Here is a 26,751-nt window from a genome sequence, read left to right on the forward strand (position 1 = left end):
TCTGATGCCCTTTTCTGATGTGTCTGAAGACAGCTACAGTGTACTTACATGAAATAAATAAATCTTAAAAAAAAAAAAAAAAAAGAATGGGTTGGTTGGAAAATTAGTTGGAAGCAAATCCAAAAGGCTAAAACACAACACGTGGGAAGCTGAGGCAGGAGGATTGTCCTTGGCTACACAGTTAAAGGCCAGCCTTGACAGAATGAGAAAAATCAAAGCCACCTCCTCAACTCTACCATAACTTTCCAAGGTCACAAAGGATCTTATGGTTATCCATTCTGTGGCTCTTGAGCCTGTGTGTCACTCATCACTATCCCCGCCCACTCCATTGCTCTTCCTCCCACCCACTCTCAGCTACTCATCGTCAAGCTCTTTTGAAACTTTCTCTCCTTTCCCTCATTCGAACTCAGAGTTTTTCAGTGTTCTATCTGGCTGTCTTCTCTGGGTACTCACCAACTCCCTTGGGATTATCTCTTCCGTTTGCAAAATTTCAGCTAGTCCCCGAAGCTGCTGAGTGCCAGATTCCAACCTCCACCTCAGATCTCCTTTCTGAATTTAGTACTCATGCCTACCCTCTTTACTGGGCCACTCTACTTATGTGAAAGTCAAAACCAAACAGAGACATAGTACAAAGCCAAAATAGAAAAACAGCTTCTTGGGGGAGAAGTATAGCTCCAAGCAGAGAGCTACCCTGGCATGTGGGAAGCTATAGGTTGAATCCTCAGCACTGAAAGAGATACATAAAAACAAAACAAACATATAGGTCTGTCAACAGTTTCAAGTCAAGAGCTTAAAAAGTGAATTTAGGGCTAAGGAGATAGCTCAGTCAGAAAGGTACTTGCTAAGAGTGCTTGAGGACCTAAGCTGGGATCCTGTCTGAGGTCACCAATTTTTTTTTTTTTTTTTTTTTTTTTTTTTTTTAAAGACAGGGTTTCTCTGTGTAGCCCTGGCTGTCCTAGAATTCACTCTGTAGACCAGGCTGGCCTCGAACTCAGAAATCCGCCTGCCTCTGCCTCCCAACTGCTGGGATTAAAGTGGCTGCCTGGCTCTCTTTTCAGTTTTGTTTCCATGTGCACGTGTTTTGCCGGCATGTATGCATGTGCACACGTGGATGCTTAAACCTGAAGAAGTCAGAAGAGGGTATCTGATCCCCTGGAACTGGAGTTCCATATGGTTGAGAGCCACCATGTTGGTGCTGAGAATCAAATCCTGGGCCTCGTTTACAAGGGCAACAAGTGCGCTTAACTGTTGGCTTATCTCTCCAGCCCCCATATAATTCTTTTAAGGAAAGAAAATTTAACAAACAAAAAACCATGAATTTTGGAGTGCACCTAATTTATGGCGTTGCTGCTGTTGTTGACTTTGTTTGTTTGTTACCGTTCTGAGGATGAAACCCTGTGCCTTGTTTGGGTAAGTACTCTTTCACTAAGCTACATCACCAGCCTGCTACAATCCTTTTAAATTGCCTTAAAAAAAAAAAAAAAAAGACTGCTATTTCTTGTCCCTCAGACTGTGTTAAAGACTGAGTTTCAATGCCATTCCCATCAGCCTCAGATGGAGCACTATGTTGGATCCGAGAATTAAATTTTAAACTGTGGAAACAAATCCAAGTGTAGGCTCAAGCCGCGTTCCAATTTGCCACCGGGGTCAATTTAAGTGTTTAGTCAGTTGATATTCATCACTCCTGGTGTGCAGTGTGTACTGTGTGAATTACTGTATCATAATAAACAGACGTTGCTTTTTCTTAAGCAGTAACAAGGCAAATGCATGCTGTGTGCCCTGGGCAACCCCGAAGAATGGAAATAAAGACGCTATACCTAAATGTACCCCTTCCTGTTTCATCTCGGCTTTGTTCAGGCCCTCCTCTTTGCCTCCCCAGGGTGTTTTCCTTAATCTTTTCACCCCATTTGCAAAGTTCTCACCAGTGCCACATCAGGGATCTCTCCAAGGCACCTGAGCTCAGCAAAACAATATTTTCTGTTTCTCTCATTGGGTAGAATATTTTCTGTTTCTCCCATTGGGTAGTAGAACAGTGCCAACCAAGGCTCTGAGCCTCATTAATTAGATTAGGCATGGAGTACTGCACACGGCTGTTTATGAACACACCATAGCTCTACCCTCAGTGCCTAGAATCAGGACTAGGATGACAAAGAACTCCCCCCGCCCGCCCGCCCCCGCCTTCCCCTGCCCTCTTTCCTTAGATGACTTTCAGAATAATTAATTATAGTTTATAAGCTATAACGAGTTGCATTTTATAAACTAGAATCGATGTTAATCTTCATGAAAGCCAAGTTGGAAGAATTTCTGTCTAAAACCGATAAAGGGTAAAATAAAAACAATAACAGCTGAAATAAGTATTCTAGCTGAATGGTCGCAAGCACTGACAAAAATAAGAAAGAACAGTGTCATCTATCTCTGCAAATAATGGGCATATTATAGTAGGATCCTTTTCAGCTCATTTCCCGTCCTGCTGGGTAAAAATTGGCTCAGATGGAAAAAAGAGCTAACTAAACTTGGGGGAGTGGGGGTGGAAACCCACCAATTATTTTTAATGCCTGCTAAACAGCCTGCTCCTGAGGATAAGGCTTTTCTGGCTCTCAAACGACAGTGTTGGATCCCTCCGCCCCGCGACTATTCCTGTGTCTGTCCTCCTCGCTGGAAGCTGCCGGGTGGGAGCTCTAAAAATAGCCAATGAATCACAGCAGATAATCCAGTGCGGTGGTTACATAAACAGCCGGCCGGGGCGGCGGGGCGGCGGGTGGGAACGAAAAGTATCTAGGTCAATGTTGTCACACCGAATAGGGTCCCCCGGAGCCGGCCTTCCGAGGCGCGGTGGGGGAGGAGGCCTGGGCCTGTGGGGCCGCGAGCAGCCAGGGAGCTGCCGGTGGGCGGGCGGGCACACGAGGCCCCGGGCCGGGTGCGGGCGGAGGCGCGAGCGGGGCGGGCGAGCCCGGCGCTCCCTCCCCATGGCCGGGAGCCGGCCGCGGAGGCGGCGGCGGCGCTGACAGGCTCGGGGCGGGGCGGCCCGGGGCCCTGGGGAAGATGAGCGCCCTCCTAGAGCAGAAGGAGCAGCAGGAGAGGCTGCGGGAGGCGGCGGCCTTGGGGGACATTCGGGAGGTGCAGAAACTGGTGGAGAGCGGGGTGGATGTGAACTCGCAAAATGAGGTCAACGGCTGGTAAGTGGCGAGCGGGGGAGGCCCAGGGTTCAGGACTGCGAGCTCGGGGCGTGGAGCAGTCAGCCGTGACCCAGGACGCAGGCGAAGGTGACGCCTGGTGCCCCAGGCCTCTCAGGTCGTGGCCCTTTCGAGACTGGCCCCGATCCCCCATTGCCTGGTGCAGTCAGGAGCGCATCCTCCCCAAACCATACCTTCTTCTGTGGTTGACCGCGGCCAGAGCCCTCCGGGACACTGGAGCCCACCCACGCCATCCCCCCTCCCGCGATTCCCCCCACCCCCCGCGCGCCCCCTGGCTCTAACTTGGCCCAAATGGTGATGCTTAGAGGCTTTGATTCTCGGCGACTCTGCTCTGGATTTCATCAAGCTTGAATTAGTTTGCCATGGGCGCTTCTGAAGAACACTTCGTGCAGAGATGAAAGCATAAGCAACGAAGCAAATGCCAATCTTAAAAAACCAGCACGGTTTCTTTAGCCAAGACCAGGAGAAAAGGAACAACTACAAAACCCTCGCCACTTGCATAATAATTCTGCCTCAGTTGTTTCAATGCCACAGTGATTGGCTGTTGCCTACAGCTGCCTGTTCAGGGGAGACTCATTTGTCTGCCCTGTAGAGTGTTTTGTTTGCTTAATACAATTTCCAATTAGAGAAATTTACCCAAGGCTTTACAAGTCGGCTAGCAGATCTGCCTCCTTCCCAATACAGAGTCTGTCTCATTTTAAGATATGAACAAATCTTTAGTTTCTTTTTTTTTCTTTTTCTTTTTCTTTCTTTTTTTTTTTTTTTTNTTGGTATTTCGAGACAGGGTTTCTCTGTATAGCCCTGGCTGTCCTGGAACTCACTTTGTAGACCAGGCTGGCCTCGAACTTAGAAATNCGCCTGCCTCTGCCTCCCAAGTGCTGGGATTAAAGGTGTGCGCCACCACACCCGGCTAAATCTTTAGTTTCAAGATACTGAGTGGTATTTTTTTCTACCCTTTTTTGACATTTTACAATTAATTTTTTTTTATTCAGGTAATGCTTATCTAGCCTCTTTTGCCAGTTTAAAGTTAAATTTGAGTTTTAAACCCCCAGTCTACCCCGCTGTAAATTGAGCCATACATTTTGGAATGGAAAGGGCACTGGAGATCATTTGAATCCCAGAGAGTGTCTTGCCCCGATTGCACAATTGTCAATATGATAACAGAGTCAGAAATGAGATTTCCTAATTTCCTAAGAAAGCTGTCTGACTCCTTTCCCTAAAGAAACTAGCCCGGATAGCTGTCCACAGCCTGGAGACAGTGGACACTAATTTCTAGTCTTTTTTTTTTTTTTTTTTTTGAAGCGTTTGTAGTCAAAACACTTGTAGTTGTGTTTGCCTTGCCATGGCTTCCAAGAGCTGTGAATTCCTGTTTTGGCACTTGGAGGCAGTGTTTTACAGAACAATGAGCCTGGTCTTGCTGCAGGTTCTGCCTGCCTAGCTGTGTGGTCTTGTCTGAGTTACTTTGTTTTCCAGTTCTTTCAGAAGTGTTATTAGTATTTATTGAGATGAACGTTAGTAGCTACCAAGTATTGAACTTGCTCTATGGCACAGATGTGGTTCTAAACACTTAACCTATCTCAGGGTTATCAGGAGACATTGTTATTTTTCTCCATCTTAAAGATGAAGAAACTGAGACCCCAGGAAAATTAAGTAAACCATTCAATTTTTAAAAAATGCTCCTAAATTACTAAATTTGGGATTTAGTGGGTCTACATGACTGTTAGAGCTGAAAAAGGAATCTGACATCTGAGTCCCTCAGCACAGTGCCTGCCATGTGCTAGATATACAGTGGATGTCAGGTGAGTTTGAGGTGACATGATGAGGCTTCCTATAGATTTAATTCCAGCTCCAATCTATTCAATCCAAGAGTGAATTCCTAGATTCCCTTTATCCCGCTTTATGCTCTTGGCCTAATGCTTTCAGCTCTTCTCATCCCGCCCACTTATATGAACCAAACCACAAAGCTTGGCACTGTCCTTGGTCCCTGTCTTTCCTTCACAACCATGTACCGTCATCCAGTTCTGCTGCCTCTATGTTCAGATAGAATCTGACTACCTCTCACAAGCTCTACACTGTGATACAAAGCCAGCCAGCTCCACTTGTGGTGCAGGATAGTTCCAGAGTCTTCCTACTAGCATCCTTACTAGTCTACTTGCCTTACCCTGACTTGGAACAGTTGGGTCACCTCACTCAGAGACCTCTAGTGGCTCCCATGTTACTGTGAGAAGAAGCCACTATGCACTCCTTTCCCTGACCTTTGGGCCTCATCTCCTGACTTGCTTCCTTGTTCACTTCTTCCCTGGCCTCCTTGCCTTTCCTGGAACAACAGCACACCCTGGATTCTAGACTTTTGCATTTTGCCTTCCCTCTTGTCTTGATAGCTTTTCTCTTATACACTCCATGGTTTGCTCTCAGTCCTCATGTGGATCTTAGCTTAGATATTAGCTTCATGCTAAGGCTTTTCCTTGCCTGTCGTTAATAATTGTGCAACTCTTCCCCCAACCCTGCCAGTCCCTAATCTCTTACTCTGCTTTATTGATACATGACACTTAATATCTACCTAGTACACTATATAATTTGCTTATTTGCTTGCTAATTACCCCAGCTTCATTGACTGTAAAATGAGTGAAGAATATTCACAGTAGTAGGGTTTTCTTTGTTCTCTCTCTCTCTCTCTCTCTCTCTCTCTCTCTCTCTCTCTCTCTCTCTCTCTCTCTCTCTTCTTAGACTTGGCCTTGCTGTGTTGCCTAGGCTGGTCTTAACCCTTGTTACCTTCTTCCTATCCTGGTCTATTGAATAGCTGAGTCTACAGGCAAATCCCACTGTACCCAGATCCTAAGGGGATATTTTGAAGATTAAACAGAGCTTTTAGAACAGGGTCCAACATGTAAAGTATTATGTTTGTGTTAGCTATTGTTATTTTCTTATTATTAGGCAACATGTTGGGAGACATATAAAGTTACCCTGAAAAAAGAAAAAAAAACCCAACTCTTTTCAACATTGAAAAGTAGACTGGTGACTGCTTTCAATTCTTGGTTGCTTAGTAACCACAGTTTCAGCAATGATGAATGATACCCAGTTGATGAATGATGCCCAAAGCCTCTGGTCTAAAATACTTCCCAGCCCTAATGGGATATGCTGACTGCAAATATAAAGTTTAAAGAGTTGAAGTTCAAAAATAGAGTTTCCACATCAATTGTAATCCAAGTGTCATATGTTCCCTTTGGGTTTAGAAGTAAGTATAATGGTTTATAAAGAAGTTGAAATGCTGTCTGGCTGCAATGGTTCTGAGTTATAGCTGCCTATAATCACCCAACTCCAGTCTGTAAATGATGGTTTCTGGGTGGCCAGGACATGCTGTGTTCACCTAATCCCATTTACATGGTGGTACTCTAAACCAGTTGGTTTGTCTCAGAGTCTCACTGACCCACTCACGGTAAATTACTCTTTCACTCTCCAGTAAAAACTTCTTTCCAAAAGAGAGCATTTCCTTAGCCTGATCCATTCATTTTTGAGTGCTCACTTAATGCAATTATTCACTTTTCAAGCCTATGCCACAGACAGCTCCACACAAAACATTCTGAGCTGCAGTTTGCTAAGCAATGTCCATTTTATCCTAGGTTCACTAGTTAAATAAGAAATAAGCTCGTGAGTTGGCTACATAGATCAATGGAAGGGTGCTTGCCTAACATATGTTGAAGACATCAATTCAGCCTCTGGTACCACACACACATGCATAAACACATATACACATGCGTATACACATTCATGCATATACACAGGTGCACGTACACACGCCTGTATATGTCAGGTAGATACTTCCTTCTGTTTATCCTCTGCTGGGGATGTAGCAGTGATCAAGCACTTGCCTAGCATGTGAAGCCCTGGGTTGCAGCATCACAAAATAATTTTAAAAGCTTCTTCTCTGTTTTTCTCACATGGGCAGTAATTTTTTAGTGTCAAAGAGTACACTAGAGATACCTGGATGGTGAATGATGGTGTAGACTGTCATTCTGATAGGCTAGTCATTCAGGCTGCCATTCTCTAAGGCATTAATGTAAAGGCAAATCAAATAAATGTTCCTGATGGTTTCCCAGGTTGATGGCCTCTCTGCTGAGCCTCTGCTCTATTCGTTATCATATCTGGGTTTGGCTGGAAGCTCTGGAGATGCTTGTCTTGGTTGAATTAGAGAGTTGGTGAATGAGGACATTCAAACTGGGAAAGGAATGAGGAGTGAATGAGCTCATAATGGGAAGAAAGTATTTTCCTTCCATAATATGCTTTGCGCCTGAAGATGCAATTCTGTTGAGATCGCACGTTTGAGGGATGCTGATTACATTTCTATATAGTGTTACAGGAATTGTGCACTGGACTGTACAGTACAGCACCTCAGTGTATACAATATTAAATACTTTTGCTTAAGTTCTATTATTAGAAGGGTCTGGTTTTGAACCACTTGGTTGTTCATACCCTCTATTTCAGTGCCTCTAGAGTATAACGTTGTGCACAGTGTTTCATTTGAGCAGATGCAGGCATGTTTGTAGCCTTCTGGAAAGATTAAGAACAGCTAGCATTTTAAAAAATGGAGATTTGGAAATCGCATATGTGTGTAGGTGTGTGTGGGAAAGGGAGTAAGCAGCTAAGATTGACGTAGTTCCCCTGCTGTAGTAATGGCCAACCCGGCAGAGGAGCGGCACATGGAAGGTGCTTATTAACCTGGCAATATTTACTCTTTGATTGTCACTTGATACATGTAAGTTTTCATAGTTTACAAAATAAAAGAAGTAACAGAAATATCTTTTAAAGAAACGGAGAGCTAATGGATGTTCCTGACAGGGTAGCATCTGGAAGTATCAATGCAGACAATAACCTTGGAAGCGGAAGCTCCTGGGACTAACTGATGTTGCCTGTGGACTAGAAATTATAACTTTCTTTATGTTACAGTGCTAGGATTGAACCCAGGCACACTTTGTGCATTCTAGGCAGGCACTCTGACATTGAGTTAACAGCTTCAGACTCAAGAATGAAACTTAACACTAAAATTTAAGAATATTAAGATATTATTACTGGCCGGGCGTGGTGTCGCAACACCTTTAATCCCAGCACTCAGGAGGCAGAGGCAGGTGGATTTCTGAGTTCGAGGCCAGCCTGGTCTACAGAGTGAGTTCCAGGATAGCCAGGGCTACACAGAGAAACCCTGTCTCGAAAAAAAAAAAACCCCAAAAAACCCCCAAAGATATTATTACTGGAGATGGGGGTCTTACTGTGGAACTCTGTCTGGCCTAGAACTCACTCTGTAGATCAGGCTGTGCTTAAATTCACAAACTCCATGTGCTCTTGCCCCCCAAGTGCTGGGATCAAAGGTGTGTGTCACTATGCCTGGCTATGTTCGTGTTTTGATCATCTACTCTGTGAAATGAAAAGTCAAGCTGCTAGCCTGGCTTCTGGCTTTTGCTGAAGTCTAACAAGCTTCTGTGTATGTATTTACTGATGTTTAACATTTGAAATCTTGAATCACTTTTTTCTCAGTCATTCTCTCTCCTTTCTTTGGGACAGGACCTGTTTACACTGGGCGTGTAAACGCAACCATGGACAGGTGGTGTCCTACCTGCTACAGTCAGGAGCTGACAGAGAGATTCTTACAACAAAAGGGGAAATGCCTGTACAACTAACATCAAGGAGAGAAATCAGGAAGATTATGGGAGGTGAGTCTGTTCGGGGAGCCTTTAAGATGTGCTATTATTGGCCACATTGATACTGATCAGATAACTGGTCCTGTGTTTGTAAGTTAATTCCTATGCCAAGGTTGTGATTGCAGCATGTTTTATAGGAGGCCAATATTATATATATTTTTTAATTTGTAAAATTGACAATAGTAAAAATGGTAGTTATAAGCCTACTGAAATGTTCTTTCTCTTCGACCTGAAGAGGCAGTCAGTCCTGACCAAAGTGTGGGTCACATCTCAGGTGACAACAGTAGCTTTGACCATGCTCCTTTCTTTAGTAAATTCTGTGTTCTGTATTTTTCTATTTTCAAGTGGAAGAAGCCGATGATGATGAGGAGATCCCCCAGCTGAAGCAGGAGTCAGAACTGCCCTTTGTTCCCAACTATCTGGCCAACCCAGCCTTCCCTTTTATCTACAGCCCTGCAGCAGAAGACTCCACCCAATTGCAGAATGGGGGCCCATCCCCACCTCCAGTGTCACCTCCTACAGATGGCTCACCTCCATTGCTTCCCCCCACAGAAACCCCTCTGCTAGGGGCCTTTCCTAGGGACCACAGCTCTTTGGCACTGGTCCAGAATGGTGATATTTCTGCCCCCTCTGCCATACTTAGAACACCAGAAAGCACAAAACCTGGTCCTGTCTGTCAGCCACCAGTGAGTCAGAACCGCTCCCTGTTCTCTGTCCCATCCAAGCCCCCGGTGTCTCTGGAGCCTCAGAACGGGACGTATGCAGGCCCGGCGCCAGCATTCCAGCCATTTTTCTTCACCGGAGCATTTCCGTTTAATATGCAAGGTAACAGCACACAGCCTCTGCAGCAGGAGAGTGATGTTTAGTTGTTTATGTAGTTAGGATATACTTACAAAATTAGGGAAAAGTTCCAAGATCTGTCTAATGAAGGAACCCTTTACACTCAAGATTCCAAAGCTATGTACTTTTTACCTTAAACCATGAAAGTATTACTCCTTTTCTATCACTCCTAGGAACAAGGATTTTCTCTTATGTAACTATAGTACAAGTATTAAATTTAGGAAATGCAATTTTGATTTAATACTGATCTAAACTGATAGTCCATACTTAAGTTCCTCCAATTGTCTTCATAATAGATATTGTACTTAGCTATTATGCCATTTTATTAATTTTTAATCTAAAACATTCTCAAGCCGGGTGTTGGCGCACCCCTTTAATCCCAGCACTCAGGAGGCAGAAGCAGGCGGATTTCTGAGTTCAGTCTACCGGACAGCCAGGGCTACACAGAAAAACCCTGTCTTGAAAAAAACCAAAAAAAAAAAAAAAAAATCTCCTTTATACACATACATATACTCTCTCTCCTTCCTTCTTTCCTTCCCTCCCCCTACCTCTTTGGTTTTGTTTTGTTGAGACAGGGTTTCTCTGTATAGCCCTAGCTGCCCTGGAACTTACTTTGTAGACCAGGCTGGCCTCGAACTCAGAGATTTGCCTATCTCTGCCTCCCAAGTGCTGGGAGTACCGGCATGCACCACAACCTTCTCTCTCTCGTTTTTAAAAGGAAGATTTATTCAGGCCAGGCCTGGTCTGTGCCACAGGCCTTTCATCCCAGTACTCAGGAGGCAAAGCCAGGCAGATCTCTGTGAATTGGGGCCAGCCTGATCTACTAAACCATCAATAGACCAGTGTCCTACAAGTGAGTTTTAGGACATCCAGGGCTGTTACACAGAGAAACCCTGTCTTAAAAAAACAAACATACAGACAGACAGATAGACAAAAACAAAAACAAAAAGATAAAACCAGAAGAAATAGAAGGAAAAGAAATGATTGTGGGTCTCGACAGCTTCAGCGCACTGGTGCTTTTGCAAGGGATTCTGGTTCCATTGTCAGTATCTGCACTGTAGCTCACAACTGTCTATAATTTCAGTTCCAGGAGGTCCAGTGCCCTTTTCTGCACTGGATACACATTATACATATACATATGTGTAGGTATAGCACATATAAAATAATTTTTAAAAAAGGATTAATTTAAATTGAGGGCGTTAGATCTCCTGGAACTAGAGGTACAGACAGTGTGATCCACTTGGTCTGGGTACTGGGAACCAAATTCTGGTCCTCTGGAAAAACGCAAGTGTTCTTAAAAGTTGAGCCATCTCTCTAGCCCCATCTTTCCCCCTATCATTCTTTTTTTTTTTTTTTTTTTTTTGGTTTTTCAAGACAGGGTTTCTCTGTATAGCCCTGGCTGTCCTGGAACTCACTTTGTAGACCAGGCTGGCCTCGAACTCAGAAATCCGCCTGCCTCTGCCTCCCGAGTGCTGGGATTAAAGGCGTGCGCCACCACGCTCGGCTATCCCCCTATCATTCTTGACCCCTATAATTTTGAGGGGTTCAGATCAGTTCTTTGGTGAAGTATGGCTTCTCATTCCTTCTCTGTTCATTACTTGGTGTTGTGCTATAAAAAAGGACTTTGAGGGGCTGGAGAGGTGGTTTAGTGGTTAAGAGCACTGGCTACTCTTCTAGAAGACCTGGGTTCAGTTTCCTGCACCCAAATGGTAGCTCACATCATTATGTAGTTCCAGTTTTGGGGAATGAAATAAAATAAAAACAAATGTCAGTAGTGAAGGACTTTTCCTTCCCATTTATAACCATGTGAACTTACGATCCTTTCTTTTTGGCTTTTTAAAATTTTTCCTTTTGGGTGTTTTGCCTGCATGCCATATACATGTCTGGTGTCCTCAGAGGCCAGAAGAGGGCATTGGATCTCCTGGAATGAGTTACAGTTGTGAACCACCCTGTGGATTCTGGGAATTGAACCTAGGTCTCCAGGCAGAGCAGCCAGTGTTCTTAACTGCTGAGCCGTCTCACCAGCCTGGACTCATGATTCATATTAAACTCAGTGTGTTGTAACTTGATGCAGTCATCCTTTTGACTACATCCTTTTGATATTCAGATTATTCCTGATTTAGCCCTTGGGAACCCCTTTCAGTTAGTTCTGTCCTATGGGCACATCCCCCTTATTCTAATGCAACAAGATGGTTCTCATTTATAGTATCATTTCCCCAGGCCAGCACTGCAATTCACCATTTCTCTTGGGAGCTGTGGGGGTTTTGTTGGGGGGCGGGGAGGGTAGAGAATTGGATTTAGAAGCCAGGATGTGGGCACGAGGTGTCCTCATTGTTATAGGTGTGACAATTCTTGGCTTAAGTAGAGACTAAGAAAAGGGAAAAGGAAGCCGGGCGTGGTGGCACACGCCTTTGATCCCAGCACTCAGGAGGCAGAGGCAGGTGGATTTCTGATTTCTGATTTCGAGGCCAGCCTAGTCTACAAAGTGAGTTCCAGGACAACAAGGACTATACAGAGAAACCCTGTCTCAAAACTGCTTGTGGACGTTGTACATCGTGGTGCGCACTAGGCTCCGCACCACGATGTACAACGTCCACAAGCAGGGAAATGCCTGTACAACTAACATCAAGGAGAGAAATCAGGAAGATTATGGGAGGTGAGTCTGTTCGGGGAGCCTTTAAGATGTGCTATTATTGGCCACATTGATACTGATCAGATAACTGGTCCTGTGTTTGTAAGTTAATTCCTATGCCAAGGTTGTGATTGCAGCATGTTTTATAGGAGGCCAATATTATATATATTTTTTAATTTGTAAAATTGACAATAGTAAAAATGGTAGTTATAAGCCTACTGAAATGTTCTTTCTCTTCGACCTGAAGAGGCAGTCAGTCCTGACCAAAGTGTGGGTCACATCTCAGGTGACAACAGTAGCTTTGACCATGCTCCTTTCTTTAGTAAATTCTGTGTTCTGTATTTTTCTATTTTCAAGTGGAAGAAGCCGATGATGATGAGGAGATCCCCCAGCTGAAGCAGGAGTCAGAACTGCCCTTTGTTCCCAACTATCTGGCCAACCCAGCCTTCCCTTTTATCTACAGCCCTGCAGCAGAAGACTCCACCCAATTGCAGAATGGGGGCCCATCCCCACCTCCAGTGTCACCTCCTACAGATGGCTCACCTCCATTGCTTCCCCCCACAGAAACCCCTCTGCTAGGGGCCTTTCCTAGGGACCACAGCTCTTTGGCACTGGTCCAGAATGGTGATATTTCTGCCCCCTCTGCCATACTTAGAACACCAGAAAGCACAAAACCTGGTCCTGTCTGTCAGCCACCAGTGAGTCAGAACCGCTCCCTGTTCTCTGTCCCATCCAAGCCCCCGGTGTCTCTGGAGCCTCAGAACGGGACATATGCAGGCCCGGCTCCAGCATTCCAGCCATTTTTCTACACCGGAGCATTTCCGTTTAATATGCAAGAGCTGGTACTCAAGGTGAGGATTCAGAATCCATCTCTTCGTGAAAATGACTTCATTGAAATTGAACTGGATCGACAGGAACTTACCTACCAAGAACTGCTGAGAGTGAGCTGCTGTGAGCTGGGTGTTAATCCAGACCAAGTGGAGAAGATAAGGAAGTTACCCAACACTCTGTTAAGAAAGGTAAGGAAAGGCTGCTCAGAGTGAGTGGCTGCTGTTTTCACTTCAAGCACACTTAACTTCTCCCTTGGTGATTGAGCCATAGCTTAAGTGGAAGCCTCTAAAAGACAAAGGAGAGCCAAGGCCAAGGCCAGGTTAAAGCATGTGCTTGCTCTGTGCAAGGCTCTGAGCTCCAGCTCCAACCTTACTGTAATCACTCCATAAGCTTTCTTCCCCTTCCTCTGAGTCCACAGAGAAGCCCCCACCTTACTCATGTATTTCTTTTCAGACAGGGTCTTGATGTGTAGCCCTAGCTTGCTTGGTATTTGTTGTGTGTCCCAGGCCAGCCTTGGATTTATGGCAGTAGTACTGCCTCTGCTTCTTGCCTGCTAGGATTAAATGTGTGAACGATCATACTCTAATACACTGGCACTTTTGAAGATTGGAAGATAGCAGGATGTTACAAGGGCCTGTTTCAGTTGTTCCCATAGTAACCTGTAGCCTTATGCCATATGATATGCGGCTGACCTGGCATCTTTGTGATGCTCCAGCCAGCTATGGGCTCTCCAGCATCAAGCTTCTGGCTTCTCTAAGTTCCTGAGGAAACCTGACGCTCACCTGCCTGTCCCTTTAGGGCATTCTCATCCTGCAACAGAGACAGAACTTTCTCCATCTTGTTCAGGTTAAATGTGGGGGCTGATCACTGCTTAGCTGTCTCAGGGATTTAATTTTCCTTCCAGATTAAAGATAAACCAAGACCCTGGAATTAATACAACCAACCAAGCGTAGACACAAACTGCTGCTATTGCTCTGTTGCCTTGGGCTGGCAAGTTGGCTCAGTGGGTAAAGGCACCTACTGCAAAGCCTGAGGACCTGAGTTCTGTTCCAGGGCCCCACATGGTGGAAGGAGAGAACCAGTTCCCACAGGTTGCCCTCTGATCTCCACATGTGCATTATAACACAAATGTGTACACACAAAATGAACAAATGTAATAAAGAGCTAACTAAATGAAAAGAAAATTTTAATCCATTACCCCGTTTTGTTTTAGGACAAAGATGTTGCCCGACTCCAGGACTTCCAGGAGCTGGAACTGGTTCTGATGATAAATGACAATAATTTTCTGTTTAGAAACGCTGCATCCACACTGACTGAGAGGCCTTGCTATAACCGGAGAGCTTCAAAACTGACGTACTAATGCAGCAGGGACTTCATCATTGAGTACTGTGACAGTATGTGTCACCTCTGGGCCAAAGGACAAGCCATTGATCCCAAAGCCTCGGATGCCCACCAGGGCCCCTGGTGCCACTGCGTAGTGTTCACTAACACCCCGCCTCAGCAGGCAGGAGCCCCGACCCCCCAGCAGCGGTGCCACTCTTCCAAGCCTCTTGGTGCACAATAAACTATTGCTGAATCTTTGAACAGCTGGGAAGTAGTCTTGAGAGGCCGAAGGCGAAGGAACGAGAGCCAGTGTTTAATGTGCAGGATCTAGAGAGTTGTCGAGCAGAAGCTGAGAGCGCAGACCTGTTTCTAGCCACTCCTGTTGACAGTGCGCCTGAAGGACCAGGCGCGCCTCTCTTGGTGTTGCATGCTCGTGACACTCAGAAATTTTGAACTGATGAGGGAGGAAGACTGGGGAAAGAAAGAAAGCACACACAGGTACTGGACAGATGGATTCTGGTATGACCTGTGGCTGTGAGGTCTCATATAGCATATTTATAAATGTTACTCAGGTTTAAAGTATTTAAAATATAGTTACCTAATTGTAAATAGGCTGTTAACCAAAAGAGCTTCCCCTCCCCCAATTTTCTTTTATGACCACTGATGACTGCGGCTGTCTGACAGTCATCTTCACATCTGCTCCCCTCCACAGTCACTAGAGGGCTCTCTAATGCTTTCTAAAAGAGCCACCACCCTGCTCCGTGGCCACTCCTGTCATCCTAATTGCACCATTCAAGAAGAGCACAGGCGCTGTTGGACAAGGCGCCCACCACTCTCACTCCCTCCAGGAGCAAAGAGCAGCTTTTGAGCCCGGACTTGTTGCTGGTTTAAAGGTTATCGTGGGAAACTGAACTAAAGGAGTTAGCATCTTTATTTTTGTATCAAAGATAAAGGTTATTTTGAAAATTATTAGGGTTTTTACATAACTCTGAAATCTGTTGCTTTTATAAACAAATTGTTCAATTTTAGGAATTCCCCATTACCTCCACAGTCAGTTGTGAGGGCCTGATTAGACTCTGGAGCATGGTGTACGATTCTTCTCCAAGAGCGCATGCAAGAGTCCTCCCCTCCTCAGCCTCATTAAAGAGGAAAAGCTGCCTCAGTTTGCTTAACTCTAGATAGATAGGACCTGGCGCACACAGGAGCAGCAGAGCAGGGCTGGAACAGCTGTAGACGGGACCCCTGCTGTCTTAAGCTTTTCCCCATAGTGCCTATAGTTTCCAAAGAAACTTAACTTCCTGGGTATTAACTTAATTTTATTAGAACACTGCAGTTGACTGAAAACATGCAGATGCACTGGAAGAGAACCTTGTGCTGAGGTAATGGCCTCCCACTGCCGCCTGAGTGCTGAAATGAGCTTGAGGTGTTCTTCAAAGCCAGTGTCACAGTGGTCACTGTGAGGTGACTGCATGGTACCTGGCCCTGGCACAGCTGGTGACTTCCCTTGTAGAGTGTTTGCGTAGTGGAGTGGCTGTGGCTCACCACCCCCTTTCCCAAGTGCTTTAATGAAGACACCTCCTGTGTGTTTCAGCCAATCAGAAACGACTTTAACTAAATGTACTAACCTTTCCCCCCCCCTAATTTGCTTTGAAAAAGTTTAGTAATTCAATTAAGCGTGATTCTATCTTAGAAGAAATAAACTCAGTATTAATTCATGTCTAAATCACTGGGGTTCAGACTCCTTCAGCCTCCCTGGTTGATTAGAGATTCTGAGCAGCAGTGGGAGCTGGCTGGGAGGTGGGCTACAGAGGAGCAAGCAAGCACTTGAGACAGACCAAAGGTCGTGATGGCCCACATGGCTCTGCCCAGTGTCCTGTGCTTTGCCACAGTCCTCTGGGCTCAGGGTTTCTTTCGGGCAGTGGGATGGAACTGCGTGATTGCTCTTAGGTGAGTTCCGAGTCTTCATCTATGCATTCAGAGAAATATTTTTATATGTGTTGTGTAATTTATAACAAGGGGTTTTCTTTTAGGCTTTGTTAACTGAATGCTCCTCTCCTCCTCCACTGCATATTTAAAGCATGTGTTCACACTGTGTAAACATGCACAGAAGACTTTTCCTCGTGTGTTGTTGACTCTTTAAACATAACAGGTATTATTAAAATTAACTGTTAACTGACCCAGCCCATTCTCTCTCGTTTTGCCCTCGTACTGTATTCTAATCATAGAGGGTTCAAATTGCTGTGAAGTCTCATGGGGCTGGCGCTGTGGAGGAAAAAGAGGACCAGATCCCCAGCTGAGTGTCTGCCACCTCACTGCTTGCTGCCTGCCTCTGTTCAACAGCACTCATGCCCTGTCACGAGTGTCACTGTCTCACCCTGTGGGTAGCGTCTGGAGATGGATTCTGTGTGATGTCTTCCCTCCCAGTTCACAGCAGTCACTTGGTTTCCCTGGAGTCGCTGAGCCAGCTAGATAGAGGTCATCCCCTATTAACCACAGTTTTTGATTATCCTATTTACTTGACACAACCGAGCCTCCCCTTTGGGCTGTCAGCACCTGTCATGGCCTCAGTGAGTTCAGAAGCGAACTCCCAAGACAGGAGAGGAAGCACAGCCCCCCACCTTCAGATCTTTAGCAGGGAAGGATGCAGAATGAATCTCCTGTTTGGTTTAGGCCTCCTAGCACCTCACAAAGCAGACGTCATGCCAAATTGGCCTAATAAATCAGAGAGCACAGCAGAGACCTTTTCTTAGCACCAGGGAGAGGCAGAATAATTTGGGCATTTGTGCTCTCATACTTGCTCTATCAGAAGGATGGAAGTCGCCTTCCATACACTCATAAACATCCTGGGCAGAAATAGCCTGCCAAAAAAAAAAAAAAAAAGTGATTAACCTTTAACAAATGGTCCTGCAGCATAGGCCAACCCGGGGCATATAGAAAAAGCAGATCAAAGGCGCCATCTCCTTGGTGACTGCCAAGCACTTAGGGTGGGGAAAGAAAACCAGCCACCACCCGCACGCTGTCAGTCACTTCTCACCGACAGTAAGGGTACAATTGAGGGTGAGCTCGAAGGCTGAGGAGGTGACAGAGAGGTTCCTTTCAAGTGCAGTCCTGGGACCAGATGGACTGTGCAGAAAAGTCTTTTGTTGGCTTGTTCAAAATGGCTCCAGGGCCTGGGGAGGCAGGGACCTAGGATACTTTTAGCCTTCCTGTTCACCCAGCTTGACCAGAGGAGAAGGAAAGACCCGTGGCCTCCCTGGTGAACAGGCATCTTAGGGAGCCAGGAAGGGAGAGTCACATCCACTTATTCCCCTGGTGAGCAGGGCTTGGAAGACAGGAATGACAATGGGCTCAAAAGTGTGCTCCACCGCTCTTCCAAGAACCCTGGCCTCACTCAGGTCAAGTCCCAGGGCCTTTATTTCTTACCTTTCCCCAGCCTCTGCTCAGCAGAGTGGGAGGTACTGTAATTTTGCTGTGAATTTTCGCTATGAAGATGGTATTTATAGCCACAGGTTTTGGGTCTGAAGCTTTCAGATAACTGCAGCCACACAGAAGTGTAGGATGGCCTTGGCATGCCCTGGTTCTTTGTGAAGGTTCTAACCCCCGGACTTTGCAAACAGGCAGAAGAAGGTAACATGTGGTCCACATGCTGTTGACTACAGCTTTATTTCATCAGTGGACTCAGACAGCACCAGTACAGGGTCTCTGTTCCCAGGACAGACTGACCTAGCAGTCCCTGGTCCAGGAGGAGAAAAGTTCATTTAAAAAAAAAATTGGAAAATATGAATATGTAGAGGCAGGAGCAAGGTCTCTTAAAAACTGCAGTACAGGAATCATGGTGGACTCGGACCAGGAGACCCAGGCACTCACTGGTCAGAGCGTGGCTTTGAACTGGCTGTGACCTCTAACTCACTTCCTCATTCCACTGTGAGACAATTTGCAGAATTAAAAAAAAAAAAAAAAAAACTCCAAATGTCCCCACTCATGGCCATCGAGTCCATCTGACAAGGAAGAAACCCTTGGAATGCATCATCTAGGCGAGTCCCGCATCCTTGGCCATCCCATAGAAGATGCCTCTGGCCGCAATGAGGTTGACTGGAGAATCAAATTCAGCTACTGCTCCTTTGTCCAAGACCAGGACCCTAGCCAGAAAAAGAAAAAGTAGTTAAGCCTCCCAGACCTGGAGGCCTGCCCTGCCCTTTGAGTGCTGCTCAGGCTCTGCAGTGACATGGCAGCCCACCTATTTCAGTTAACCTCCTCAGCCCATCTGATAGGCCATCCATGCACACTTGCAAGGCTGGTGGTTGGTTTTGAGATTTTGTTAGCTCAGTGCATGAAGCGATTTCTGGGATCAAACACCAAGTCCTATTCATCTCTGCCAGTCTGGGCTTGGAAAGCCTTCCCTAATGAGCCTTTCCACTTGCTGGGGTCTCAGGGCTTCTTCAGCAGGCTGTGTGCAGGGAGCCACGGACCTGCACGCTGGCTCCTGTGTCCATCCATCTGCTCTGTGCCAGCTCACAAAGGCACTCGGCATGAAACCGGGCTGCAGCGAGGCCAATGCTGTAATCTGGAACTTGGGCTGCTGCTGCTGCAAGGATTAACTGCCCCACCATGGCGAGCCTGAGCCTGGAGTTAGAGTCTCCTAGCAACCACACACAGGATGCACCTGGCATAAGACCCATAGGCAGCTGCACTAGGGTAAGGTGAGAGGGGCGCCCCACCCCCCACCCCCAAGCCTGGAGAAAGACCCTTTTGTGAGACAGGAAGGTTTCTTTCAGAACCTCACCTGCCAGGCTCCAAAATCTGTGTGCTGGGCAGGAGTGACCATTGTCTAAATTTGCCCAGGAGGCTGTGTTATCCAAACTCACTCTCTAGTGGCTTCTACTGGCCCTTAACATGAAGACCAACTGAATCTGTATGCTCTTCCACTCAGCTTTTGGGGCCTACTCCTCTCTCTGACTCTGCCCTCCTCCAGCCTCAGTGCTCCCTGCTGCCTAAGTTCTGAGGTATGCAGGCCCCTCCCTTCCTCATTCCCCTCTCACTCTGTGGGGCGCCACCCCACATCGTCGCCATTATAAGATGGCACCGACATCGCCTGCCTCTGGAGATGAACAAGTGATCCGCGCATGTGCTGGCATTAACCGTTCATGGTGCCAGTTGCCCGCCTGACAACGTCACCTCGGGTGACAAGAATTTGGCCTATAGAGAATCGCCACGTCCGAGGCGAGNTATATAAGGGAGGCGGTTTTCGGGCTTGGGGTCTCCGCCTTGTGAAGCTGATGCTCTCCCTCTCAAGACGCATTAAAGCTTGCTACAGAAGGATCCTGTTTNTGTGCCGCGTTGTTTCTTGCTGGCGGGAAAATCAGCGCGGGACATCACTCCTTTCTTATCCTTTGGGTCTAGCTGGCACTTTCTTAGCAGAGGGTCCTGTTACCTTGTGTAGACTCCTCTGCCTGCACACAGGGACCCCTGCTTCCTTCCTTCCCCTGAGCTCTAAATACTCACTCTGTAACCTGACTCATAATTTCTGTTTGCTCTTTTAGAAGGTGTGAACTCCTAACTCCCCCCCCCCAGGTGATGGGGGCCCAAGCCTCCCATCCAAGGGCTGCTGGGGAATGAGTCCAGCCTCCAAGGTGTGAAGCCAGCATTTCCAGCTACTTAAACTCGGCTTTCAGTGGGATTCTGAATGGGAATGGAGGGTAGACATGGAGAAGGGATGGGTCAGACAGGTGTGCACCAGACGTGCACACCCACCCCGGAAGATCCTGCTGGCTGCACGAGGACACTTCTGAGAGAGCATGCAAACTTCAGTTGACCCATCACCCTGCCCAAGGAAGCTAAGAGATTCTGAGGGCAATCCTTGGAGGAACAAGTACTAGGGAGACTCACAATAAATGGGCTTTAAGAGGGCTAGGGAACAACGTGACATCTCTCAGCATTACCTTTGGTTTAACCATTATTTCATTGACCCTTTAACAGCCATTCTGAGAGATCTGAAGCAGGCCCAGAAAAGCCTTGCAAGTTGCCTATAGTCACACAGCAAACAGGGGCTCAGTGCTCTGGCTCAGACACAAAGCCTCCCCTACAAGCATCAGTTCTTTCCAGCACCGTTAGGGTCTAGTCATCAAGGATGGGACTCAGGAATCTGTCATGTACCGCCCAAGCAGCTTTATGGGGTGTGACTGGTGTACTTCCCTGTCCCAGGTGGTAGTAGTGAGGTATATGGGGCAGATGGCGTGATGGACATGTGAACACTCCCTCATCAACCTTGAAAGTGACGTGAGGGGCCATTCCCCTCCCCTTACCCATCAACAATAAGGAGCCTTGGCTCCTCTGTGGTGGTCCCTGCAGTTTCCAATGTCTAGGGAGCCTGGTATACCTTTTGCCACATGTTAGTCATTCCCAAAGGACCTTGTGTCTTTGTTTGCATGTGTCAATGTACCCAGTTAGCCCTGTTCTATTCTACATTGTACTCAAAGCTTGGGAATTCCACTCTATGGTCCCATACCATAGCCAATTCCAAGAGCTTCACACCCAGATACTTTCAATGGCCCTGCTTCTTCCTGACTCCCAGGTGACAGCTGCAGATCCCCTCCCACCGCTTCTGGGGCTAACCTGTTGTAGTCCATGATTGTGTTGAGCCGGTGGGCGATGGTCAGTACGGTGCAGTCTTCAAACTGGGTACGAATGGTGCCCTGGATGAGGTCATCTGTCTCCAAGTCAATGGCAGCAGTGGCCTCGTCTAAAACCAGGACTCGGCTCTTCCGGAGCAGGGCTCGGGCTAGGCACACAAGCTGCCTCTGGCCAACACTGAGAAAGAAGGCAGGAGTTTCCAGCTAGGTGCCCAGGCTATCTTCCAGGCTACCCTCCTTTACATGTCTGTCTCCACCCCTTCTCAGCAGCCCGGGACTGGTTGTCTATCTTTCCTGGTTCTGCCACAGTTCTCCAGGAACAGGGACAAGGGCTTGTACCATAATGAGACACCTGGAGGGCTAGAGTCAGAGCCAAACACTACTGTGCCGACTCCATTGTAAATATTCTCAGGTCTCTTCTTCCTGTGCTTCCTTCCTGACTACTCTGCAGCTAGTACCACTGTGTGCCTTCAGTGCACAGTATCAGCCAATCACACGTTAGTAAGAATATATTGGGATTGCTCTTCCTGGATATTTACATACAAGCCATTCATGCCCTCTTGCTAAAACTGTAATTATACCATCTCCTTCTCCGGTCACAGGTTTGTGTGATAAGCACCTTTCCCCACTGAGCTGTGTCATCAGCCTGTGCCTCTTTTGAGAAGAGGTAATGACCACTGTGGTGGTTTGAATAGGTATGGCCCCCACGGATTCATGTGGCCTTAGAGTAAGTGAGTCACTATTGGGACAGAATTTGAGATTATAAATGCTTAAACCATGTCCAGTGTAGAGGACAGTCTTCCTTCTGGCTGCCTGTGGATCAAGATGTAGAACTCTTGGCTCCTCTACCACCATGCTGGTCTGCACACTGCTGTGCTTCCTGCCATGTGACAATGGGCTAAGCCTCTGAAACTGTAAGCCAGCCCCAACTAAATGTTTGCCTTTATAAGAGTTGTTGTCTCTTCACAGCAATGGAAACGGTAACTAAGACAACTGTGCTGCCCATTAATGTGGTTAATATATATGTATATATATATATATATATATATACACACACACACATATATATGGCTTGCATTATATATATTTATGTTATTATTTTTTAAAAGACTTTTAAAATTTATTTCATGTATATGAGTACACTGTGGCTGTCTTCAGACACACCAGAAGAGGGCATCAGATGGTTTAGAGCCACCATGTGGTTGCTGGGAATTGAGCTCAGGACCTCTGGAAGAGCAGCCAGAGCTCTTAACCACTAAGCCATCTCTCCAGCCCATATTTGTGTTATTTATCACTTTACTTATATAGGTATTTTGCCTGCATGCATGTCTATGTACAACATGTGTGCAGTGCCCACTAAAGCCAGAAGAGGAGGGTAGATTCCCAGGAATAGGAGTTACAGCCAATTGCCAGCTGCTGTGTAGCCTTGGGAATTGAACCTGGGTCTTCTGGAAGAGAAGATAGTGTTCTTCACTGCTGAGCCATCTCTCCAGTCCTCATCTTCTTACCAGGGAGTGCAATGCGAGCAGACATAGATTATTATCATCCCTATCTTATAGTGAACGTAAAAGAGACAGAATGGCTAAGCAACGTGCCCCAAATCACACAGCAAGAGCTAGAAATATGGCTTAGCAGTAAAGAGCTTGCCAAGGAGTTGTGAATCTAGCACCAGAAATGAAGAAACTCAAACAAAATACAAAAGAAAACCTAGGTATCTTGAGACTTTAAACTCAGTAAGAACAGACTACCGATCCTGGAACACACAGCTCTGAGGAACACACAGGGCCATGGAACCTGAGACTGGGGGTAGTGGATCACAGGAAATGCAGAGGGTGCCCACTTTGTACATTCCTGAGCTGGCCGCCTCCATCCTGGCAGATAGCTTTATCTTTCTAGAGCAGCACGGCCTTCCTCTCACTTACTCCGTGGGTACAGGACCCTGGAGCCCAGAAGATTCCAGCAAGGGTGGGATTTGTTTTGTCTGAATGCCACTGGGGTCAAATTAGATGAGAGCCAGAGCTGGTTCAAATCCCAGGCATGCCTTCTCTCAGCTGTGCAACTTAGGCTAAACCCGTGATGTCTCTGAGTTTGTTTCTTAAACTACAAAGTGAGGCTTGTGAGAATATGTTTTATACAAAACAACCCCCCTGTGCAAGTTTGGCTGAGGTGCATGCTGTATGGATCAGTGGTATTCTGGTTTCTCTCCAGCACCCACGGGGTCCCTAGTGTGGGGCAGCATGTGTGACATGTCCACTCGCATGCGTACCTGAGATTATCCCCACCCTCAGCGCACTGGAAATCCAGGCCTGCTGGCTGGCTGCTCACAAACGTGTTCAGGTGGGATAGCTCCAGGGCCCTCCAGATGTCCTCCTCCGAGTAGCGGCCAAAGGGATCTAGGTTCATACGCAGGGTACCCGAGAACAGGATGGGGTCCTGGAGACATAAGAAGATCAGAGAGAGATGGGGCTTAGAGCCTCTAAGGGGTTCCAGGACCGTGAAGAAGAAAAGCAACTGGAGCAGCGGCTCTCTGCTCTGTCCTCCGTTCTCCAGAAGGAGGACTTTACCAGGGTGATAAAAAACTGTCTGTGGGGGAGTGATAAACCTCAGCTTGGCCAGTTGCTAAGTCCCCTGCTGAAGCAGGAACCAGGGCCACTAATCTGTCTGAAGTGTCTATTCAGCAGAAAAAAAAAAAAAAAAAAAAAAAAAAACAACCAAAAAAACCCCACACCAAGGAGCCAGAAAAGGCTGTACTGTTTGGAACTGGGCAACTGGGAGAGAAAGACAGGACACCTCAGCGTTGCTGTGCTTGGGAGGAGCCTGTGGCCCTTCTCAGTTGCTAGCCCAGGAGCCCAAGGGCAATCCTGACTGGCCAAGGTTTCTGTCCTTCCAGATTTATGCCTGGGGGCTCTTAAGTTGTCTGTGCTCCCTGCTTCGGAGGCCTCTCCCAACCAGGTCCCAAGGCCGAGTTCTTAAGTTCCTGTTTTTTTTTTTTGTTTTTGTTTTTTTGTTTTTTTTGCGGGGAGGGGGTGTGAGGGGGGCAGGACTGAGGACAGGACAGAGGGAGTTGGCAGAAGGGGTGGGGTGGGGTAAGGGGGGTGGGGGTGGGGGTGGGAGGGCACGTGGGGGCGAGATAGACAGACAGGGACACACCGGGCTCAGCAGGCTTCTACCTGAGGGATGATGGTGAGCTGAGAACGCAGGTCGTGGAGGCCAATGTGTGCCACGTTGAGCCCATCAATGAAGATCTCACCCTCTGCAGCCTCCAGGATTCGGAACAGGCAAAGAGTCATGGAAGATTTGCCAGCCCCAGTGCGGCCCACAATGCCTACCTGTGGGGCATGGGTGGGGCATGGGAAGGGCTGTCAGTGGCACTTCCAGGTTTCCATCAGTAGCCAATAGATATCCCGGTCTTCCCAACAAGGGCTGTGGCAATGTCCCCAGGTACAAGTACCTTCTCCCCACCCTGCACAAGCACAGTCACGTTCTTCAGCACCAACTCAAGGTCAGGCCGGTACCGCACTGAATAGTTCCTGAACTCCACCATTCCTTGCGTGGGCCAACCTTCTGGGGTGCGGTTGCTCTCCACCACCCAGGGGGCCTAGAGGGAGACAATTGGATTCTCCTGTTCTCATCCATGTGATAGCATCCAAGCCCTCCCGCACTGTTCAGCCTCACCTCTTTCGAGACACATTCAACCCTCGCTCACCATGGTCCCTTGGGTGGAGACCTGGCACCCTGTGGTTCAATGAATCATTACATCCTTTGACTTTTTTTCATAGAAGAAACTCAGGGTCTCCTTGTGCCAGGCAAGCATGTTGTCACTGGGCCACACCCTTTGATGTCGCTCCCTCAAGTGCTTCTCCAAAATCAGGCAGTCCTGCCCCTGCCGATCTGAGGGTCTCTCCCTGCCTGCATTAGCGCCTCCTTTTGTCATATTTATTTATTCTTTATTCCTAAGTGTCACCAGTGAGACAGCACTCTTGCTCTGGAAGGCTTTCGTTCCAGCCTGCACAGGAGCATATTTGATCCATACATAAGCAAGTCTATAGTGAAACAAGTGAGTTCTTGGGCCCAGAAGAATTTGAGGTTGCTATTCAATGCATTATTCAGAAATGCTAGAGGTAACCTGAAGAGTTGAGGAACAAGGCAGGTGGCTATCTGGAGGAAGCACACACATGACTAACAGGAATAGCCTTTGCTGTTTGTGATCTGCAGGCAGGGACAGGTACTCTGTTACCTCCCAAGTGCCAGGATGATAGCCTTGAGGCAACACACCAGGGTTATTTAGCGTTAGGGATAGAACACAGGGCTTGGTGTGTGGGGGGCCCTTCCAAGAATGGGAACCTGTGTGAGTGTGGCTCAGGCTGCACACCCAAGGAGCCAACCTTGTTTCCGGACAGGGAAGCCAGACAGTAGGCAACAAAAGCTCCAGAGGGATCTGGGCACAGTGGCACACACCTGGAATGACAATCCCCAGGAGACGGGAGTAGGATTGTGGCTTTGCACTAAATAGCAAGACTGTCTCCAAAAACCCAAGGGCTAGGGATGTAGCTCAGTGGCAGAATGCTTGCCTGGCATCTGTGAGGTCCTGGGTTCCCATGTCAGCATTGGGAAAGAAGAAAAAGAGGAAGAGGAGAAGAGGGAGGAGATAGTGGGGGGGATGGGGATGGGGAGAAGGGAGTAGAAGGAAAGGGGGGAAGGAAGAAAGAAAGGAGAGTGGGGAAGGGGGAGGGAGGTGAAAGGAGGGGGAGGGACTAGGGAACAGCAGAACCAACAACAGCGGCTCATGAAGATAGCTTTCTCCAGGAGATGCTAAAGGCAGAAATGGACATCAGGACTGAGAGCAGCCGCATTTGGAATAAAGCAACTAGTTGTGTGCATGCACAGGACAGAGAGACATGGATATCTCAGGAATCAGGTGTATGCTGGGGGAAGGTAAAGCTATCATGGAGACCAGGTTAGAAATGGGGGTGGGTGGATGTCAGTAAAGGTCTACCAACAGACCCAGGTCCTGGATCACGGACGATCCCAAGTGGAAGAATGTGTGGTTTCATTTGGATGTAGCTGATGTTGAATCAGAATAAGGGTTCTTGAAAGAGAGCCAAGGTCTCTTAGAATGGAGGCAGGTAGGGTGTGAGCGAGTTGTTTTCCTAGAAAGTAGGCTGCAGCAGGCAAAACTAGGATAAGAAGGGGGTAGAACATACGTAGATCACAGGTATAAATTAATTCATGGGGTTGGAGAGATTGGCTCACTGGTTAAGAGCACTGACTACTCTTCGAGAGTTCAATTCCCAGCAACCACATGGTGGCTCACAACCATCTGTAATGGGATCCGATGCCCTCTTCTGGGTGTGTCTGAAGACAGCAACAGTGTACTCACATACATAAAATAAATCTTTTCTTTTTTTCGGTTTTTCGAGACAAGGTTTCTTTGTGTAGCCCTGGCTGTCCTGGAACTCACTTTGTAGACCAGGCTGGCCTCGAACTCAGAAATCCGACTGCCTCTGCCTCCCGAGTGCTGGGATTAAAGGCATGCGCCACCACGCCCGGCTCATAAAATAAATCTTAAGGAGATTTAAGAAAGAAAGAAAGAAAGAAAGAAAGAAAGA

The 26,751-nt window shown here is 47.1% G+C and overlaps 2 protein-coding genes across 4 annotated transcripts in view; one reads left to right on the top strand and one right to left on the bottom strand.

Moving 5' to 3' along the window:
• The first annotated feature begins 2,802 nt into the window (after window positions 1-2,802).
• On the top strand, window positions 2,803-16,689 carry Ankrd40 (ankyrin repeat domain 40). Of its 2 annotated transcripts, none has more exons than XM_021176427.2 (5): window positions 2,803-3,176; window positions 8,751-8,899; window positions 9,233-9,712; window positions 13,197-13,378; window positions 14,404-16,689. In XM_021176427.2, exons 1-5 carry the CDS (start codon window positions 3,043-3,045, stop codon window positions 14,548-14,550), a joined length of 1,092 nt encoding a protein of 363 aa, XP_021032086.1. In that variant the 5' UTR covers window positions 2,803-3,042; the 3' UTR covers window positions 14,551-16,689. The 2 variants fall into 2 exon arrangements, with proteins under 2 accessions (XP_021032086.1, XP_021032087.1); XM_021176428.2 differs by having other exon boundaries at window positions 2,813-3,176; window positions 9,233-9,254; window positions 12,727-13,378.
• Window positions 16,690-18,153: 1,464 nt separating this feature from the next.
• Abcc3 (ATP binding cassette subfamily C member 3) overlaps window positions 18,154-26,751 on the bottom strand; it is a 49,146-nt gene continuing 40,548 nt past the window's right edge. For both annotated transcript variants that reach the window (XM_021176426.2, XM_021176425.2), the window contains exons 27-31: window positions 24,594-24,740; window positions 24,313-24,471; window positions 23,409-23,575; window positions 21,126-21,320; window positions 18,154-18,652 (exon numbers count right to left, since the gene is read on the bottom strand). In XM_021176426.2, coding sequence (XP_021032085.1) covers window positions 18,544-18,652; window positions 21,126-21,320; window positions 23,409-23,575; window positions 24,313-24,471; window positions 24,594-24,740 — 777 coding nt within the window. In that variant the 3' untranslated portion in view covers window positions 18,154-18,543. The remainder of the gene's footprint in view (window positions 18,653-21,125; window positions 21,321-23,408; window positions 23,576-24,312; window positions 24,472-24,593; window positions 24,741-26,751) is intronic.

The sequence above is a fragment of the Mus caroli genome, chromosome 11 (assembly GCF_900094665.2).
Source record: "Mus caroli chromosome 11, CAROLI_EIJ_v1.1, whole genome shotgun sequence".
Classification (NCBI taxonomy): Eukaryota; Metazoa; Chordata; class Mammalia; order Rodentia; family Muridae; genus Mus; species Mus caroli.